Source organism: Chaetomium fimeti, assembly GCF_033439085.1.
Source record: "Chaetomium fimeti strain CBS 168.71 chromosome Unknown B0H64scaffold_3, whole genome shotgun sequence".
Taxonomy (NCBI): Eukaryota; Fungi; Ascomycota; class Sordariomycetes; order Sordariales; family Chaetomiaceae; genus Chaetomium; species Chaetomium fimeti.
Genome location: NW_026944331.1, coordinates 1,249,618 through 1,266,175, shown reverse-complemented (window position 1 = coordinate 1,266,175; position 16,558 = coordinate 1,249,618). Strand labels below are relative to the sequence as shown.

At 56.1% G+C, this 16,558-nt stretch overlaps 6 protein-coding genes and 1 non-coding gene across 7 annotated transcripts; 2 read left to right on the top strand and 5 right to left on the bottom strand.

Annotated features, from left to right (window-relative positions):
* Window positions 1-341: 341 nt before the first annotated feature.
* On the bottom strand, window positions 342-1,723 carry B0H64DRAFT_430985 (Sec1-binding region of Mso1-domain-containing protein). The gene is made up of 3 exons (XM_062805945.1): window positions 1,407-1,723; window positions 927-1,310; window positions 342-877 (listed from the first exon to the last, which is right to left on the bottom strand). Exons 1-3 carry the CDS (start codon window positions 1,674-1,676, stop codon window positions 731-733), a joined length of 801 nt encoding a protein of 266 aa, XP_062660477.1. The 5' UTR covers window positions 1,677-1,723; the 3' UTR covers window positions 342-730.
* Window positions 1,724-2,515: 792 nt separating this feature from the next.
* Window positions 2,516-2,599, top strand: B0H64DRAFT_t64. The gene has a single exon. It is a non-coding gene; the product is annotated as a tRNA-Ala (tRNA).
* Window positions 2,600-2,703: 104 nt separating this feature from the next.
* On the bottom strand, window positions 2,704-6,161 carry B0H64DRAFT_416203 (tRNA synthetases class I-domain-containing protein; the record flags this gene model as incomplete). Its single annotated transcript, XM_062805147.1, has 10 exons — window positions 2,704-2,903; window positions 2,971-3,283; window positions 3,343-3,626; window positions 3,689-3,997; window positions 4,062-4,752; window positions 4,783-5,134; window positions 5,229-5,344; window positions 5,395-5,795; window positions 5,861-6,019; window positions 6,089-6,161. The coding sequence occupies 10 exons, from the start codon at window positions 6,159-6,161 to the stop codon at window positions 2,704-2,706; spliced, it is 2,898 nt and encodes a 965-aa protein (XP_062660476.1).
* Window positions 6,032-7,584, bottom strand: B0H64DRAFT_114774 (uncharacterized protein). Its single transcript, XM_062797846.1, has 5 exons — window positions 7,582-7,584; window positions 7,104-7,362; window positions 6,771-7,044; window positions 6,561-6,710; window positions 6,032-6,409 (listed from the first exon to the last, which is right to left on the bottom strand). The coding sequence occupies exons 2-5, from the start codon at window positions 7,239-7,241 to the stop codon at window positions 6,402-6,404; spliced, it is 570 nt and encodes a 189-aa protein (XP_062660475.1). The 5' UTR covers window positions 7,242-7,362; window positions 7,582-7,584; the 3' UTR covers window positions 6,032-6,401.
* Window positions 7,582-9,033, bottom strand: B0H64DRAFT_390835 (ribosomal L28e protein family-domain-containing protein). Its single transcript, XM_062803430.1, has 5 exons — window positions 8,864-9,033; window positions 8,785-8,809; window positions 8,693-8,732; window positions 8,537-8,638; window positions 7,582-8,479 (listed from the first exon to the last, which is right to left on the bottom strand). Exons 1-5 carry the CDS (start codon window positions 8,895-8,897, stop codon window positions 7,709-7,711), a joined length of 972 nt encoding a protein of 323 aa, XP_062660474.1. The 5' UTR covers window positions 8,898-9,033; the 3' UTR covers window positions 7,582-7,708.
* Window positions 9,034-9,183: 150 nt separating this feature from the next.
* B0H64DRAFT_114649 (uncharacterized protein) lies at window positions 9,184-11,248 on the top strand. The gene is made up of 3 exons (XM_062797845.1): window positions 9,184-9,496; window positions 9,550-11,012; window positions 11,063-11,248. Exons 1-3 carry the CDS (start codon window positions 9,251-9,253, stop codon window positions 11,079-11,081), a joined length of 1,728 nt encoding a protein of 575 aa, XP_062660473.1. The 5' UTR covers window positions 9,184-9,250; the 3' UTR covers window positions 11,082-11,248.
* Window positions 11,249-11,451: 203 nt separating this feature from the next.
* B0H64DRAFT_440444 (uncharacterized protein) lies at window positions 11,452-11,731 on the bottom strand (the record flags this gene model as incomplete). The annotated part of the gene is made up of 3 exons (XM_062806488.1): window positions 11,452-11,488; window positions 11,546-11,608; window positions 11,667-11,731. The coding sequence occupies 3 exons, from the start codon at window positions 11,729-11,731 to the stop codon at window positions 11,452-11,454; spliced, it is 165 nt and encodes a 54-aa protein (XP_062660472.1).
* Between the last annotated feature and the right edge of the window lie 4,827 nt (window positions 11,732-16,558).

Genomic DNA, 16,558 nt, shown 5'->3' with positions numbered 1-16,558 from the left:
CCTCGCACAGGTGCAAATTGAAAGCGGAATGTCTGAGAGGCGCATGTCACAGGCGAGTGCAGTGGTGTGTTGTTGGTGTCAGCTGGTCCTTTTAAAGCTGCATGTGCTGAGAGAAACGGCCCCCGCGATTGATGATGCGAGCTTGGAGGGGTAAGGGACGGGAGTAATCCGTAGTGGTACTTATTTCGCCCCCAAAATGGTGGCGCAAGCCAAGTACATTTACTTAGTCCCTGTTCGCCGTGCCAGTCACACTTTGCCCCTGACGCGTACCCCCAGGGACGTCATCCCCCATTAAGGGTTACGGGAGACCGACAACAATACATAACTTGACCAGGAACCACCTTACCACTTAGTAAATACGACAACATTGTAAAGCTTCAATATCTCTTACCCAACAAGCATTGATTCAATAGTCAGGTACAGTAAAGGTCAGTGTCGCATATTCCCATTGCTGCTACGCCATTAGAGTACTATCGTCCTGGCCGGCCAGACAAGAAGACTCAAAAAACCAGCAGGTCCATGAGCCCATCCCATAAATACACAGTCTCTCCTTTATATACCCCGTCGTCGAGTGATATTGTCCCCTCCCTTGTGCGCACAACCGGCGAAGCCTCTGGACGCGGCGATGGTGCGTTATTCAGAAGCGGATGGATGGAGCAATCGTAGTGCTGTATCCTGCCGGTCAAGATGTGTTGTGTTGTTGTGTACGAACCGGTATGAGAGAGCATTACTAGCCCAATAGCCCGGTTTTTCGTCTCCGCATATATGGCTTGTTATCGCGGTCGTGGACCGCTGGGCAGTCCTCCTCTAGGGTTGCTGGGCAGCCCATAGCTTCTCCCGCCGCTTTGTCCTCGGCCTCCTGGGGCGCCGCCCGGACCTGGATTATCGAACCCTCCATCCGACCACAACGCATTCGTGCTCATAACAGGCCGTTCAGTGCGCCTCGCCCCATAACCGCCATCGCCACCATCCCCCCCACTGCCCCCCTGGTTCCCCCACCCCCATCTGTTCCCCGACTGCTGTGCCGGCGGTGGCCCCTGCTGCTGCTGCTGCTGTACCGGCGGCTGGAACGGCCCGCCCGAGCTCGGGCTCGTCGTCCTCGCGCCACCCCAAAGCCTCTGCTTCAGCTTCTCCTGCGCGCTGACGCCGCCCGACGACCCACCCGATGCCGGACTAATCGCATCGGTCCTCCCGCTCCCCGCCGTCTGGTAACTCCCCGCGCGCTGCCCGCCCATCCCCGGCCGCTGCCCCGGATCACCACCACCACCACCGCCCCCGGCGAACGGATTCCGACTACTCGCAAACTGCCCCTGCCCCCGCCCACCGGCGGCATTATTCCCACCACCACCATCCCCCCAAAGACTACTCAACCCCCCACCCTGCCCCTGCCCACCCTGCTGACCTACCTGCTGCCCCAACCCACCATACCGCCCCTGCCCCCCTTGCCCAGCCGCAAAAACAGGTTGCTGCTGCTGCTGCGGCGGCGGGGCGCGCGGGTCGGGCGGCAGCCAGGCGGGCAGGGCCTGGCCCTTCTCGGCGTAGTAGCCGCGCAGGACGCGGCAGACGTGGGTGTCGTCGTCGGTGTCGCCGTCCGACTCGCCGCCGAAGTAGGTGCGCTGCAGCCGCGACACGCCCGACGACGCGCTCGTGAGCAGGTCCTTGTACCACGACGCCATGTAGTTTTTATGTGTGTGTGTGTGTATTATGTCGTGGGTGGGTGGGTGGGTGTGCGCAAGGGGTGGGTTTTTCTTTTCTGGGGGGGTTTTGGTTTTTCTGGTTGGGGGTTGTCGGGAGGGGAGGGTTGCGATTGGGGGCTTTTCTTCTTCTTCTTTTTTTTTTTAGGTGGTTGGTTTGGGCGGATATGGGACGGGAGGAGGGTAGGACGAGGCGGGGTGTTGGTCGAGATGGCGCGGTGCGGCGGTGACGGGTGAATCGTCGATGGGGATGCGGTCGAGGCGGTCGAGGCGGTCGAGGTCGCGAATCGGGGTGTCGTATGCTAAAAAAATGGGATGTTTCGAGGTGATGGTATATCCAAGAACGCCAGCTCTGAATTGTAAGCTGCGCGCGACTTGCGATGCTGCACGCTGTCGCCGGTGTGGTGAGAGGTGTAGGTAGGAGTTGATTTGGCGCCGGTACGGAGAGAGAGAGCTGTGCAGGGGCTCTCCCCTGTTGCATCTCACGTTTCGGCCTTGGCTCTTGGCGCTGTCAAGGCTTACAGATGAGTACTTCTTACAACACAGCTTCCTGCTTTTCCGCCAGCGGAACACTTGGGTTTGGTGTACGTGGAGTAAATACAGGTTGTTTGAACTTCAAGATAAGGTGGCTTTCGTTTCGTTCCTCCAGTCGACATCTGCACTTGAGTCCGTTTTTGGCCGATGAGGTCTATATTGTATAGGTAACTTACAGTAACTATTCGTAATAGGTACGTCAACTTCCATACCCCTAGCATGGACTTTCGCCATTCTCCCCAATACGAGCCCAAACAACGCCGTCACTCTATAACTTCAAGGAAGTTGGGTACATGGTCTAGTGGTATGATTTTCGCCCCGCACTAATGTGCTTCAGTGAAAGGTCCCCGGTTCGATCCCGGGTGTATCCATTACTTTTGAACTTTTAGTACTCTTGAATTTTGTTCCTGTCAGGCACCGAAGCAGCGCACCCAACCCGGCACCTACCTGAGACCCAGGTTACGGTACCTATCCATCATTCAGTTGGACCAGTCTTCAGGTACACAGCGGTGGTCGACGAGACGGAGGATACAGCACATCCCTCCAAGTTCGACTCCCTTTCTTCAGCCCCGAGCATGGTCAGAGAAGCGATAGCCCTACCAACCAGTGACTTGAGAGGACCAACCTCAGCCCGAAGAATGGCAAGGTCGGCTGCGTCTTGACAAGCAACATATCCTAACAAGAACAGGCTCCGTTAGCTTCACGTCAGGTTGCCGACTGGACGCCTTGGATAGGTACGCACCAACTCCATCCCTCTTGATCCCCGTCTCGGCTGCCAGCGACCGGATGCCTTTGGCACATGCGATGATGAGCTCGAACTTCTCGGCAGCATCGCCACCGTCCAAGTCCGCACGGTACTCTGGATACCGCGCCTTGACAATCGATGGAGTCGAGTCGCCCTGTCTCCTGGGCAGCCGCTGCCATAGTTCCTCGCTCAGGAACGGCATGAACGGGTGCGTGAGCGTGAGGCCGCCTTCTACAGCAGCATAGAGCGTGTCAATAGCCCTTGCTTGCGCCGCGTCACTTCCGTCCTGGAGAACGGCCTTGGAGGTTTCCTAGGTCTGGTTAGTTTCGGTAGGCACTTCAAGTACAGTCAAAGCCCGGCGAGACTCACAATAAAAACATCGCACACGTCGTCGTACCAATACCGGTACACAGCTTGTGCCGAGCGTGAGAACTCCCTCTTCTCCAGAGCTTCATGGACGGCCCGGGCGGCAATGTTCAGTCGGTGGAGGACCCAGCGCTCCGAGAGAGACTCGTTGCCCGTCTTTGCAAGCTTAGAGGGAGGGACGTAGCTGGCTGGGAGTTTCCCGAGCACGTACTTGGTCGCTTGGTAGATTTTGTTGCAGAATCTGCGGTATCCCGCCATGACCTTAATATCAAAATTGACATCCCCACCTACGAGAGTCAGTTTGCCAGTTCAGGCAGGGGGTTTCTGGTGGAGGGCGAGAGCAACATACCACCTGTCGTGTAGCTGATGAGAGAAAACCGCAGTGCATCAGCTCCGCATTCGGGGATTCCCTGCGGGAAGGACAACCGCTGGTTCTTGCTGGCGACCTTGTACTCGGACTCGTCAAGGTTTCCGGTTTTCAAGCTCTCCTGCAGCGCCTCAAGAGAGATGCCTTCCATGACCGCCACCGGATCCAGCACATTGCCCAAAGACTTGGACATCTTGCGGCCTTGGGCGTCCCGGATGAGCGAGTGACAATACACCTCCCGAAAGGGGACCTGGCCAGTCAGTTTCAGACTGACCATGATCATGCGCGCAACTGCCGTCTGGTTAGCACCGTCTGACCGCTACTGCGAAAGACTTGGGGAGGCTGGTGGTCTCACTCCAGAAGAACAAAGTATCCCATCCACTCTCCAGGACACTCATCGGAAACAAGTTCCGCAAATCATGCGTCTCATGCGGCCAGCCCAGCGTAGCAAAGGGCCACAGAGCGGAGGAAAACCAGGTGTCGAGGACATCCGGGTCCCTCTCGAGCGAGAACTCCCTCCCAGGGAACCTTTTTTCCGCCTTCTCCCTCGCCTCCGCCTCAGACCTTGCAACGATCCAAACCTCATCCTCCGACTCCAACCCCCCAGCAGCAGCAGCAGCAGCAACAAACTTAACCAGATACGCCGGAATCCGGTGCCCCCACCACAGCTGCCTCGACAAACACCAATCATCAACATTCTCCAACCACCGAAAATAACTCTTGCTCGCCGTCTCCGGCCGAATCACAACCTCCCCACACCTGACCGCCTCCATCGCCGGCCCCGCCAGCTCCCCCATCCTCATCCACCACTGCGGCTTCATCACCGGCTCGATCACATCCCCCGACTTGGCACAAACCCGCACCGTCATCGGATTCGACTCCTCGCCCACAAACAACCCCAACCCTTTCAACTCCCCGACCAGCTCCCGCCGCACATCATACCGCCTCATCCCCTCAAACCTCACACCCGCATTCTCATTCATCCTCCCATCATCCCGCAAGATATTGATACTCGGCAACCCGTGCGCGGCACCCACCGCAAAATCCTTGGCGTCGTGTGCGGGCGTGATCTTGACCGCGCCGCTGCCGTAGGAGGGGTCGGCGATGGTGTCCGCGATGATGGGCAGCCGCCGGCCGGGGATGAAGGGGTGTGCTGCGAGCCGGCCGACGAGGTGCGTGTAGCGGGTGTCGGTGGGGTGCACGGCGATGGCGACGTCGCCGAGCATGGTCTCGAGGCGGGTCGTGCTGACGGTGATGGTTTCGGTGGTGGTTTCGGTGGTGGTTTCGGTGGTGGTTTCGGTGGTGGTTTCGGTGATGGTGTTGGTGGTGGTGGGGATGAGGGGGTAGGCGAAGGAGGTGAGCACGCCGAATTCGATCTTGTGGGCGTAGCCGGGGATGTGGAGGAGGGTGCGCCCCGGGAGGTCGAGGCTGTCGACCTCGAGGTTGGAGACGGTCGTGTTGAGCTGGACGCACCAGTTGACGAGCCGGTTGGAGCGGTAGATGAGTCCGTCGTCGTGCAGACGCACGAAGGCCTCGATGACGGCTTCGCTCATCTTGGCGTCCATGGTGAAGGTCTCTCGGGTCCAGTCGTAGGAACCGCCGAGCCGGTGGAGGACTTTGTTGATCTTGGTGTGGTATCTAGAGGGTCATGAAGTCACGGCATACTGTAGGAAGGGGGGATGGTGGACGTACTCGTCTTTCCACTCCAATGCTCTCGCCACGAAGCCCTCTCGGCCAAGATCATGCCGGGTCTTGCGCTCCCTTCTCCACAGCATCTTCTCAACAACGGATTGGGTGCTGATGCTAGCATGATCACACCCGGGGAGATAAAGCGTGGTGAAGCCCCTCATCCGGTGCCAGCGGATGAGAAGGTCCTCGAGCGCCGTCCCTAGGGCATGGCCACAATGTAGAGCTCCAGTGACATTCGGGGGAGGGAGCGGGATGACAAAAGCGCCAGGGCTGAGATTCTGGCCATCCTCGGTGAACTCGGGTTCGAAGAAGCCCATCTTGTTCCACCACGCATCCCAGGCAGACTCGACGACGCCCGGGATGTAGGCCGAGTGGTACGGTGAATCAAGCGGTCCGAGAACTGAAGAGCAACCCGAAGTCAGCGACGAATTGGGGGCAACGGACACTAATTGAACTACCACCGACCTTTCTTCTCGCCCGGTGGCGTTTGCTCAACATACTTGGGAAGTTCCGGTTGGTCGGTGGTCTTTGGAGCTTTAGGGCCTGCTGTGATGCGAGCTTGTTGGCTTGCTTGTTTCTCTGCGAACTTTTTGGCTTTCTCTGCCTTCTGGCGCTCCTTTTCGGCTGTGATAGACAGAGAGAATGATTAACCACTGACTAGGAAGAACTCGGAGATTCCAGAACCATACACACCTTTCTTGTCAAGCTTAATTGCTGCCATAGCAGTAGTGGCCTCTTGTGGCCCGTTGTTTGCTTGAGAAGCCATTGTGCCTAGCTTGGTTACAATCAATGAAGAAGTATGAGGCCTGGCTTGAGTGAGGGCTGGTAGTCATATAAGTAATCTTCTGAGCTAACTGTGACTCATGGGTAGCAAGGGATCAACAGACATCATGTATCAGTGTTAGTGAGATGTGACTCGACCATCCTTCATGCATAACTATGGGGGCGGTGCTGCACAACACGAAGTTGCATCAAACTGGGTTTAAAACCTTTTCCCCAACCTTCATTAACCCCCTAGACATACTTAGTCATGGTCAAGAATGAGAGTCATATGTTTTCACCACTTGGTGTGAAGAGTTTGATGATCACTTGACGTTGACACAGCGTCTTACTCTGCGATTAGATCCTTACGGGCTTGCTGCCTCTGCCCCCCGGCGACTCTTACCTGAGTTCCGGCGGCGCTCAAGCGCATCACGCAGCAGGCGCTGCAATTCCTCGAGCTCAGAAAAGGACATATGTTGAAGAAGAACCGATGTCAGTGACTGGATCTTCGGTTTCTTCCCTCTCTCTTTTTCCACGCGCCGGGCTTCCTCCTCTGCGGCTCACGTCAGCACAACTTACGGAAATAAGATAGGAATATAAAAGGACAACTTACCTTGAACAAAGCTGCATCCAAGACGGCGGCCAGAATAGGCGCAATTGGTGCATGCTCCGCCCAAGACATCGCTGCTAGGGACAAAACACACAGGGGCAGGGAGCGGCCCAATACTTTTGCTGCATTTCTTGCAGTTCGGTTTCTCCTGTTTGCCCTCCTCGAAAATATAAACAGCCAGCGCCATCGCTCGCTCAGGTCGATCAAGGTTCCATGTAGCCTCGACTGTCTCGTCACCCGAGAGATAGGAAGCGGGCTCAAACGGACGTTGGATGACCTAAGGACGCGTCAATACAAATGTCATGTTTGGACACCGGAATAACTTAAAAGGCATACATCGTGAGCGGCGAGGTAAGCAGCGAGCTTGTTGTAGGGCTTCTGACGCAGCTCGTCCACGATCTGGCTTGTTAACTCGGAGCCTGGCTTCGGTTCCTCGTCGTCAACCTGTTGGAGTTCTTTTTGAGTTGCCGCCATGGTGAATGTCAACAGGGAAAGATCAAATGTTTCGGCGTCGAGAGGAGTGCGGTGAAATCTGGAATCGTGGACGCTAATTAATCTCGGGTGGTTTGCCGGATTTGAAAAAGGAATCCGCCACCTAAATGGACGCGATCTGATGGGTTAATGTGCGTGGGCAAGTTATTGCTGGGAAACATGTGACGGGGGAGACGGGTCGGCTTAGGTCGGGGGGGGGGGGGGGGGGGAATCGAGGAAGCGGATGGTGCAGAGCTCGAGTCTGTCAAATTTGAGGAAGGCAGCTTCATCGTCTGGTTGCCCAGATACCCGTGTTCGAGTGAACAATGCTAGCATGACTCACTTCAGGACGATCCCGCTTCATGAACAAGTGTGGCACTTGCGTCATGGTTTGTGCGATGGTATGGCTTCATTAACGATGGGCTCCTGCTGATATCAACAAACTGTTCGTTCCTTAGTCCCAGAACAACCTAAAATGCAAGCAGCTTTGCCCTCTCTGTTTCCCTCTCCACCTCGATCTCTTTCCGTTTCCGTGCCGAGGGCTTGACCGCGCGGCCTCTCTTCCGCTTGTCGCCCGTCTTCTTCTTGTTGACTTCTTCCTCGTCGTCCTCCTCGCTATCCTCCTCGACATCGTCATCCTCGTCGTCGTCCTCGTCGCTGCCCAGCCAGTCTTCAATGTCGGCCAGTTCCTCGTCTTCACTCTCATCAAAGTCAGAGACGTACTCCACCGCGCCATCCTCTTCCTCGTCCTCCTCTTCCATCTCTTTCTCGACTTCATCCTCGTCCTCGTCCTCGTCTTCGATGCCCTTGTCCAGATCCTTGTCGCGGACACCCTCTCCCTCCGTCTCGAGCGCATTCAGGACCTTCTTCCAGATGTTGGCGTTGCAGTTGAGCGGCATGTCGCCGTATGCGCCCTGCCGCAGTCTCTCGAGCAGCTCTCTCTCGATCGTCCGCTCCAGCTTCGCCGCCATCAACGCCTTGCGCTCCCTAGCCTCCTCGCGGTGTTTGATCTTGGGCGCCATCTTGGGCACGAGCTGCTCGCCCAGCCTAGTCTCCTCCGCTGCTATCCTGCGCATGCGCGTCGCCACTTGGACCAGCCGGGTAAGACGTTGCTTGCATTTGTGGAGGAGGAATTTCGGGAAGTACTGCAGCCGGCCTTCGATTTGTTGGAGCGCTTCTTGGTAGTTCTTGGAGAGCTTGATCTTCTCCCACCATTTCGAGGGCATGTGCGATCTTTCGATCTGAAACAGAAAAGTCTGTTAGGCGCTGCTACACCACGCTACCTTTCCATCACGTACCGTCTTAATGTAGAGATAAATTGTCCCTTTGGGGGACGTCCTTATCGTCGCATACCGGCTGTTGGCGAGGGGGCAACTTTGCCGATTGCACAAGCCGCTCACCTGTGCGATTGTTAGTATGCAGTCGCTCGGGTGTTTGGGGAAGGGGTGTCGTACTGAGTATTCATTCCTGCAGAAGTTGTTCCCTTTGGTTGTCCTAATCGAAGTTAGGGCTTGAGGCGACGGTTAGGAATACAAGCAAAGCCTACTTGAGCTTAAAAGCACAAAACTGTTCTGTGGTACGGGTTAGCACGTGTATGTCTTGGAAAGGCGAAGAGTAGTGCTTACGGTTTATAATTTGCCAAACGATTTCGTCAGACATTTTGACTACTGCCCGCGGGTGTCGCCAAAACCTAGTTCAACCAGGTCTGTCGAGGAGTGGTGGGAAAAGAGGCCCAATTCAGAACCGTTTCCTGGTCGTGCTTGGAGGGGCTGCGAACGCGATGCTGAAAAAAATCCGGGGACTCGAAGTTTTGGTCCAGGATCCGGCCTGCGCCAGTATTTTCTTATCTTATCACGAGTGGGGCATCTCTGGCAATCCGACCAATTGTTGCATCCGTTTTCCCAAAGCCGCCCAAGCTCCCATCGTTTCACCCTGCGTTGAATCAATCGGAAGCTGCAATTCCAACATCTCCTCAAACATCTACACAGCTTTCTTGGTTGTGTCCAAGGTCAATGCTCCGATATGCGCTGAAGAGAGTCCTAAACCAGCGGACACGGGAATTTAAGGGTGCTCCGACACTTTTTCAGACCCAGACATGGTCCTATTCCCGACGTCGCATCCACGATTTCACGAGTGGTCTCCCGAGGTTTGACGATGCTGCCTCTCTTATCAGCAGTGACACCATTTACGCACTTTCATCAGGCTCGGGAAGGGCAGGTATAGCTGTCATTCGTATCTCCGGGCCTGGTTGTCTCGATGTTTGTTACTCTCAACTTGCACTAGCTTTCCCTTTTCTCTGACATTGTCACAGGTCTACCAAGGATTGTGTCCAAGTAAAACCCCACCTAAACCCAGGTACGCCGGAGTGAGAACGCTCTTTGAGCCTGGGTTAGCCGACCAATCTGGAGCGAATATCGTCGACTCCGATGCCCTTGTGCTATACTTTCCTGGCCCTAAAACCGTGACTGGCGAAGATGTGCTCGAGCTTCACGTCCATGGGGGCTCCGCAACCGTGAAGGCTGTCCTCTCCGCTGTCCGAAAATGTTCGTCACCGGGGAAGATACGCTATGCTGAACCGGGCGAGTTTACAAAACGGTCCTTTCTTAACGGTCGCCTCGATCTCGCCCAGATCGAGTCCCTGGGTGACACTCTTTCCGCCGAAACTGAACATCAACGACGGGCGGCCGTCCGGGGCAACTCGGGTATTCTTGGAAAGACGTACGACGGCTGGCGCGAGCAGCTGTTACTCGCCCGCGGAGAGATTGAGGCGCTCATCGATTTCTCGGAAGACCAGCATTTCGATGAGTCGCCTACCGAACTCCTCACCAACGTCACCAGGCTGGCCGAGGGCATCATCCGCTCCATCGGGCTTCACAAACTTGGTAGCCAACGAAGCGAGCTTCTTCGAAACGGGATCCGCATTGCCCTCTTGGGACCCCCAAATGCTGGGAAAAGCTCGTTGATGAACCAGATTGTCGGCCGTGAAGCCTCGATCGTATCAGCCGAGGCTGGCACCACCAGAGACATTGTCGAGGCAAGCCTTGATATTCGGGGGTACCTCTGCTCCTTTGCAGATACGGCTGGGATTCGGACCAAGATGTCGGAATTTTTAGGGCATCACGACGGAATTGCAGGTCCTTCTACTATCGGCGCCATCGAGCAGGAAGGCATCCGGAGGGCACGACAGAAGGCACTGGACTCGGATGTCATCATTGTTCTGGCCTCTGTGGAGGCAAGAGAATCCGGCAGCCACCAGATAAGCTACGACGTCGAGACGCTCCAATTGGCAGCGGGCGCGCAACAATGTCTCGTTGTGGTGAACAAAACCGACGTTGTGAGCCCTGAGTCACTCAAATTGCTGATCCGGGATTTCAAATCTTCGGTATTGGCGGATATCGACGGCCTTGGTGGTCTAGAGCCGCTGACCATCTCGTGCAAGGCTGCGGTGTCGCCGACGGCTGCGGGGCTGACTGATGCAGGCGGCATACATGAACTCACCGAAATACTAGCGGAGTCATTCTCGAACCTTACCTCGCTACCAGATGACATGCAGCACCTACTTGGTGTCACCGAACGGCAAAACCAACTCCTCGCCGAATGCGAACGCCACCTTGATGATTTTATGGCCGAGGCTCGAAAGTCTGACCCTTATGGGGGACCTGATATCGTCCTCGCCGCCGAGTACTTGCGGCTCGCCGGTCTTCGACTTGCTTCTATTACCGGACGCGGCGAGTCCGGCGATGTGGAGGAGGTTCTAGGTGTCATTTTCGAAAAGTAAGGAACTTTGATGCAAGCAAGTGGCATACCAGCTAACAAAAGACCAGATTTTGTGTTGGGAAATGATTGTGTAACTACAGCTGTTGTACAAGGGATCCGAACCCGCCAACCGTTCCAGACGTCTATCCACCGCGTGTTCTCATCAGATCATGATACATTGTCGCCTCCCCACGTTCCTGAAAGCAAGCTTGCGCCTCGCAATGCAGACAACTCGCCATCCCCCCGGGGCCCGCGCCCCACCCGCCGTTCTATGTGCCATGGTCGTACAGTCTATTCTATTCTATGCTCCGAAATGCGTCCCAATGAGAATCCAATGCGCCGGAAAGGAAATGCGAAAAAGCGGTGGCGCATCCCGCCCCGTGCGAGCTACCGGTAGCTCGGAGAGGGGACGGATCTAGTATGCAATGGAAGAGAAGAAGTCAAGGGTCAAGAAAGCTTAGTGCTGCTTGTTCTCCTCGTCATCCTTGTCATCCCTGGCCGAGCGTTAGCTGCTGCGTTTTCCCTGCAGGGCGAGGTGTGGAGATACTCACTTGTTGTAGCCGGAACGGCCGAAGTCGCGGAGCTTGTTCTCCTCATCGTCATCGGAGTTGCCCCTGAGTCTCGGTGTTAGTACCCTGTTTTCGGGCGGGATCTGCTGGAGTGGCTACTCACTTGTTGTAGCCGGAGCGGCCATAGTTGACGAGGGAGTCGGTGGTGAAGAAAGTGGTGGCAGCCATTGCGAAGTTGGGGTTGAGTTTGAAAGTTGAGAGTGGTGGGAAATGTTGGTTTGTTGGAGTTGGATGGTGAGGATTGGTGGCGAGATGGCGAGTGGTGATGAGTTGTTTTGTTGGTGGGAGTTGTTGGTGGGAGTTGTTGGTGGTGAGTGATGCTTTGAAGCTGGATATTGTGCTGTTGATGTGTGTGTTGCTGATGATGAAAGCAGGATCCTAACTCGGGTGTTCGAAGAGTCTTATATAGACTGTCAAGGCCTTACCCGTCTCCCGACTACCTGGGTCCCGTCGCATCACCAATCCGCTTTCGAGTTACCCGGTCGGCGTAGGCGGCGATGCCTCAGAGCCCCCAAAATATGGATGACATAAGGCTGATCACGCTCTCGGCGTCCCCACAAGCCAGAGTATTTCGAGATCCTGCTAGTACATACGTGTAGATGCAGGGGTGCCTCGGAGGCAGGGTGTTACAAAGACACACGCCCGAGGTGTGACTCGGACAGCCAGTATGGGTCCGAATCTCGTTGAATTCCGGCGGTGTGGGCCCGGAAACGCCCTTGAAATTTGACATTGGGTCCAGAATCAACGTCCTGGAGGGTGTGTGGCATATGCAGCGCCGCCGAGCCGCGGTATCCGGACGTTTGGTCATGCATGGCCCTGGATATGGGCGTTTGTATGAAACAGGCAGTTGAGACAGGCCAAAAACGGATTGGGGGCTGAACTGAACATTCATTCGGTGCCCGAGCCACGCTCATAGGGCTGAGTTGCGCGACTAGGACTAAAGTTGGATGCCTGGCCGCCTCTGTAAGCACCGACGAGGGTCGTACAGTCAGTCGCTTGGGCGGAGCCGCTTGCTTGCAGCTTTTTTTGAGACGACAAGCGGTTAGCCTCTCCCACCAATCCCGGGCCAGTTCTTCCGCTTGCTGACGAAGTCGAGTCCTAGGCATCACGTTTTCGACTTCTTTTCGTGGAACAGAAGAAATTTTCATTTCCCGCTTCTTTTCGTTTCTTCGCTTGGGCCTCAGCTCATCGGCCAACCCAATTCAGCCCGGCGTAAATAGTCATCAGCCGGATGGAGACATGACGCTGATGATGGAATCTTGAATTCCTGCATCCAACTGCACTAACACGGGAAGCCCGGTCCGGCCCCGTGGTAAAAAAACGCGGTGCCGAAGGATCCGCAAGCCCCCACGCAGGGTCCTGCGGCTCATTCGCAGCACGTGTTACGACCAACCAGACATGCTCGAAGCGACTGAGTCAATTGAGGCCGCTTCACCGGTTGGTGGGAAGGCCTTCGTGTGCGACAAAATACGTCACATCTCACGCCCGCAGGATACTGAGCGGACTCGGAAACCGTAAAAGGAAGGTATTCAGGGGGGCTATGGCATCCAGCGTGACGTCCCCTGCGGACCGTTTGTGTTCCCCCAGCACAGCATGCCAAGCCACAGACAATCTGGGATATGCTGGCCCGATCACTCGGTTCCTGACCCTCCCGCGCGTGGAATCGCTCAACGGGTATAACGCAGTATGCACTCGGATTGGATGGAATGCACTTGAACGGCCCTGCATTGCGGCACCGTATGCCACGCGCCTAGGCAGCGGAGAACATCGGACGAGTCCCCACCGACCGGAGAGAGCACCCGTCCGCCCTGTTCCGCGGCGGCCGTACGACGGACTCGCTATTACCGAACCTCACATCTCACGGTCTACTGATGCGAGAGAGTCATGAGCGGTGTGAGACCTCGCGATACGCCGCAGTCGCTGTTGCTTCCTAATGCATTGCAAAGATGCCACGACAACGGTTTGCTGACTACGCCTTTTCCATTGATATCCTCGGTCATCGCTTCGGGGGAGGGGGAGGGTTCAACAAAAGAGGCACGGTAGCCGCTCGCCTAGGCCCATGAGCTTACGCCGGCCGCCTGCCCGTCCCGCGGCGGCGTTACCGACCCAAGGGGTCCGCCAGGGGCATGTTCCCTCCCCGTGAGCGCGGGTCTAACCTTAGTACCCGCCGCACGTATCCTAGCCTTCGGGTACATACCGCGGTGTGACCGCACGGTTTGGAGCCTGCCAAGTATGCCTTGCTACGGATTGTTGTCAGAGTCCGACGGGAGCTCTCGTAGAGAAGTCTACGCAGCTGGCGGACACGTTTTGCGGCTCTCTTCTGCCGTCTGCATGTACGACATGAAACGGCGACCCGACTCTGCTTCTATGTCGGGAAAGGGGGGGTACCATTGCCGGGTGCATGTCGCCACGTGCGGTCCAGCATCTCGAAACCGGCGGGCTGGGCTTGCTGAACCACACTGCGCCGGCCCCTGGCTTGTGCCACTGGCCACGCGTCCGCGCGGATCGCCAGAGCCGTTTTCCGCGGGGACGTTTGATGCTTGGCGTGGAGATGGGGTCCGGCATTGAGAGACAACGAGGCTGCATCGAGTTAGACTTTTCTCAGGCTGCCACTTGCGGGAACGAAGAATTGTCGTGATCATCAGCGCTGCTGCGGGGCGATCGCTCAGCTGTCTTTCAGCTGAGCTAACCGAGGGATTGGTTGACTTGAGACTATGTTGTGTGTGTTACTCATCAGTTTCTTTTTTCTTCTCGGTTTGAGGTTACGTGTAGCGGCTCTATCCGCGTTCCTAAAGACGTCGGGCTGAAGTTTCGAAGTTGCCGCGCCGCTCTTGGATGGTGGACTCTTGGGGGCCGAACAACTCATCGCCCTCACCGTCGACGGTGAGCTCTGGGGGCCTTTTCCAAATTCGCGATTGGGCGGTTCGTTTCAATTTGAAATCTCTTCTCTCGATGTTGCTTGGTGTTTCCACCTCCTAGCCAGGCAACCGAACCGTCTTCATCTCTCGCTGCTATTTTCAACACCGACGAATCCTTCCTCTGCCTTGCATCGGTCGCTCAGTCACACCCGTTACGGTATAACCCCATCACCCATGTGAAGCTGAAGCTCATCTCGTCTCCCAAAACAACAGGCCAGTGAACGAGCCGCGGCGGTTGTGAGGCCTCAGATGCGTCACGGCCCGGGTTGCACTTTCTGACGACCGGGTCCTCGAAGGATTCAACAGTGAGCCCTGCCAAGACATCCCCGCCCCCCAAACCCCCTAGCTGGTTCTCTCCGACGGAGGGTCTCACGATATACCCGCATGGGGTAAGTGGGTAACTGCCGTGGATGCAGATGACCACGTTTCGTCAGCGCACATTTTACCTAAACAATACGCACAACGAACGATAGTAACCGCAAAGACCTTGTTGGTCAACACAGGGGCCTAAAGGTCCTGGGTTTGAGAACCAGTCGGTCCCGAACTGCCCGGTACACGATTTAGGGCTGAGCCGCTAATGCAAGGCCCGTCCTCCTGGACCCCACTCCGTCGGCCGCCCGTCGTCGGAGCCGGGAGGGACGGTGTCGGCTCCGCAGCTGCGTGCTCGCGTGGCTAGGGTGTTACAGGCCGTTGTCTGGTTTGCACTCGGTGTCGAGTGCTTGCTGCTGGATGATTGGTACGGGCTTGAGATTACGAAGAGCCGACCTTTCGGGGGAGCACTGGTTCACTGGAGGGGCACTGCAACACTTTTTTGATGATGGAACATGGAAGCCGACAAGGTGAGGGCGGGGTACGATCTTGCCAGTGCCATCGCGGAATTTTCGGCGAGCAGAGTCAACTCACCGTTATCCGTCAACTTCCCGCAGATCTAAGACATGGAAGAGTCCGCATACTCATGCTGCGGCGTCAATAACGGTTGGCCAATCACCCCAGAACGCTTCTACTGCGTATATCTAGGGGCTTGGCTTCAGGGAGGCATGAGATGGGGTCGGTGTCTGGGCGGTGATGCTACGATCATCTCTTACGAAGTGCGTATTTTCGGTTCTTGTCGCCGGCGAGGCTTACTGAAAGCTTTGGAGGTCACCAGCATACCGAATCGACGTCGGTCAATGGTTTTACTCAAGATATCAAAGGTTGGTTGCTTAATCATCACTCCATTGTTGTCTGCAGGTGGCGTTGCTAGCGGCGACGGCTGAGTCATTCAGGGGTAGGACAGACATCAGGACGATATTGTGAATCCCTTCCAGGCATTTCATTACCTTTTCTTGACACCGAAGTGTCTCGTCGTACAGAAAGCCTTGTGTGGTTTCACGTACTCCTCCTTTGCAAACCTCAAAGCGGAGAGACAACCGTGGTAGAGAGGCATACTATCGCTCGAGCTGGTTTTGGGACGGCACCACCACATTGACATCTCCCTTTTCACTTGCTCAAGAGTTTTGGGAATGTCATCGTCATCTCCCCCTTTTTCTTCCTGGCGGGCACCAGCCACAGCCTGGTGTAAGTGACCGCCACAGACTGGTGCACACGCCACAGCATAGAACCCACCGTATATCTACACAGTGCAAACCCCATCGCACGGTATTACGCGCTCAGGCCATCCACACCAAAGTTTCCCACCGGAGGTGGTCCCTTCCTGAGCCGCCTCATTTCCAACTGGAAGCTCATCCCATCCCTCCCTCTTCCCCACGAGAGAGTCTCGCCCTTTGACCCTGTGGCCTGAATGATGGCCAGCGTTTGTGGTTGACCAACTCCAAGTCACTCATTCTAACCCCCTGTTCTTCATTTCTTTGGCCCTTTTTACGCCTCTTGGTAATTACTTTGTCGCGTGCGAGTGTTCCAGCGCAGGTCGGTCGGTTCCGTGCTCCACCCACCACCAACCCACCACCTACCACACCACTTTTGGCACCTCACAAGGCGGCGGAAAGGAGACCCCAGCTTCCTGTCCCGATCCTCAGCCGCGTGGGAAAGAGCGCTGAAGCTTGTTGCCATTGTTGTGGGACCCCCCTCATCGGTAGCC

What these genes read in the sequence shown, in the direction of transcription:
- B0H64DRAFT_430985 (XM_062805945.1), bottom strand. Translation starts at nt 1,676, where the DNA reads ATGGCGTCGTGGTACAAGGACCTGCTCACGAGCGCGTCGTCGGGCGTG. An exon ending in ATGGTGGGTTGGGGCAGCAG is followed by an intron (nt 1,311 to 1,406) that starts GTAGGTCAGCAG and finishes GGGCGGGGGCAG; the next exon opens with GGGCAGTTTGCGAGTAGTCG. An exon ending in CGAGGCGCACTGAACGGCCT is followed by an intron (nt 878 to 926) that starts GTTATGAGCACG and finishes TCGATAATCCAG; the next exon opens with GTCCGGGCGGCGCCCCAGGA.
- B0H64DRAFT_114774 (XM_062797846.1), bottom strand. Translation starts at nt 7,241, where the DNA reads ATGGCGGCAACTCAAAAAGAACTCCAACAGGTTGACGACGAGGAACCG. An exon ending in CTTACCTCGCCGCTCACGAT is followed by an intron (nt 7,045 to 7,103) that starts GTATGCCTTTTA and finishes ACGCGTCCTTAG; the next exon opens with GTCATCCAACGTCCGTTTGA. An exon ending in TGGATGCAGCTTTGTTCAAG is followed by an intron (nt 6,711 to 6,770) that starts GTAAGTTGTCCT and finishes CGTGAGCCGCAG; the next exon opens with AGGAGGAAGCCCGGCGCGTG.
- B0H64DRAFT_390835 (XM_062803430.1), bottom strand. Translation starts at nt 8,897, where the DNA reads ATGTCTGACGAAATCGTTTGGCAAATTATAAACC. An exon ending in CGTTTGGCAAATTATAAACC is followed by an intron (nt 8,810 to 8,863) that starts GTAAGCACTACT and finishes CCCGTACCACAG; the next exon opens with AACAGTTTTGTGCTTTTAAG. An exon ending in TTTTGTGCTTTTAAGCTCAA is followed by an intron (nt 8,733 to 8,784) that starts GTAGGCTTTGCT and finishes AACTTCGATTAG; the next exon opens with GACAACCAAAGGGAACAACT.
- B0H64DRAFT_114649 (XM_062797845.1), top strand. Translation starts at nt 9,251, where the DNA reads ATGCTCCGATATGCGCTGAAGAGAGTCCTAAACCAGCGGACACGGGAA. An exon ending in CCGGGCCTGGTTGTCTCGAT is followed by an intron (nt 9,497 to 9,549) that starts GTTTGTTACTCT and finishes ACATTGTCACAG; the next exon opens with GTCTACCAAGGATTGTGTCC.